The sequence below is a fragment of the Phytophthora parasitica genome, assembly GCF_000247585.1.
Source record: "Phytophthora parasitica INRA-310 unplaced genomic scaffold supercont2.80, whole genome shotgun sequence".
In the NCBI taxonomy this organism is placed as follows: Eukaryota; Oomycota; class Peronosporomycetes; order Peronosporales; family Peronosporaceae; genus Phytophthora; species Phytophthora nicotianae.
The window spans coordinates 3,577-4,844 of record NW_008649066.1 but is presented as its reverse complement, the minus strand read 5'-3'; the positions used below and the strand labels follow the sequence as shown (position 1 = coordinate 4,844).

At 48.3% G+C, this 1,268-nt stretch overlaps 1 protein-coding gene across 1 annotated transcript; it reads right to left on the bottom strand.

The window, feature by feature from the left end:
- Positions 1-140: 140 nt before the first annotated feature.
- PPTG_24294 (hypothetical protein) lies at positions 141-633 on the bottom strand (the record flags this gene model as incomplete). Its single annotated transcript, XM_008916161.1, has 3 exons — positions 141-152; positions 244-396; positions 490-633. 3 exons carry the CDS (start codon positions 631-633, stop codon positions 141-143), a joined length of 309 nt encoding a protein of 102 aa, XP_008914409.1.
- Positions 634-1,268: the final 635 nt, after the last annotated feature.

Genomic DNA, 1,268 nt, shown 5'->3' with positions numbered 1-1,268 from the left:
ACAAATCCGAACCATCGTGCCTTGCTCAATGCAAGCACTGAGAGGCATCACAAAAAACTTGGCCTGTGTTCCTTGATTCAACGCTTGGATGCGCCGTTTGAAGATCGCGTAAGTATCCATAGTCTCTTTTTTTTTCTTTTTTAGAGCTTCCTCTATAGATTGGTGGTACAGGCAGATTCGCTCCTGCTGCCACAGTGACAGCAGCCTGTTTTGTTGGTCGATTTTCCGGTGGTTGTGCTGCACCTTGAGCGAACGCGCCTGCAAGTGAGGCTGGACAGCCTCGGCCAAGCTCTCGAGTCTCTGACCATAAATACCAACCGCCCTTTCCGCCTCTCTCAGCACCTCGTACTGTTCCTCCAGGTACTGGCGATGCTCGTCCATTTGACGCCGCATCTCCTATTGCTGTTCAAGCAGAGCTGTCTGTCGGTCGTTCGGCGCTTGTAAGTACTCTGAAGTATGTGCAGCAAGTTGATCTTGCTGACGTTGCACCTGGCCGATTTGCTCGGCAGCCCTTTGATGTGCTGCCGCTGAATGATGTGCCAGGGCTTCTACTTGACGTCTCGTATCACTCCCCTGAATTACCGCCGTCCTGGTAGTCGTCTCCTGCGTCAGCCGCAGTTCGTCCTCGGTCATAGGAGGCAGTGGGGGGGGGGGTAGACTGCGATGGGCATCCCGCCGACGGAGACATGTACCATCGCTTCGTCAGGTTCTTCCATACTGGGCGCCACTTCCCAGCTAAAGAACTCTTTGTTGTGTCGCTCCAATGAAAATGTAGAAGTAAAGATGTATTGAGCTTCTTGGTAATATACCCTATTCACTCTCATTTCGTATGCATGCTCCGTGAGAGGTCATCAGTTTCACAACTGCCTCTGTAGTTGCAAGTTCTCGAGTGTTGGTGTTGTTGGCACAATCCCAGCAACGACAGCGCTCTGTAGCTACTGCTACAACAATCAGCTTATATGTTCCATGTATTATTCGATGTATCCGCTGTCGTGTGTTTTTGAACTTCTAAAGCAACAACAATCGTCGAGTGCAAATAGAATAAAAGCATGGTTGCTAAAATGAAATAAAGTATCTAGGACGGATTTACACCAATTATTACCATATCTTAATTGAGGCAAAAGACTCGGAGCACTTCGGTTGCTCACCTAGATAGGATATTCGGATGTTCGACGACGAGATGTTCAAGTTTCGATAGGCAACGTCATTTCAAAGACGAACACAATCATGTTTGTAATTTTTGTGACTTGCGGAAGATGTCTGAAGAA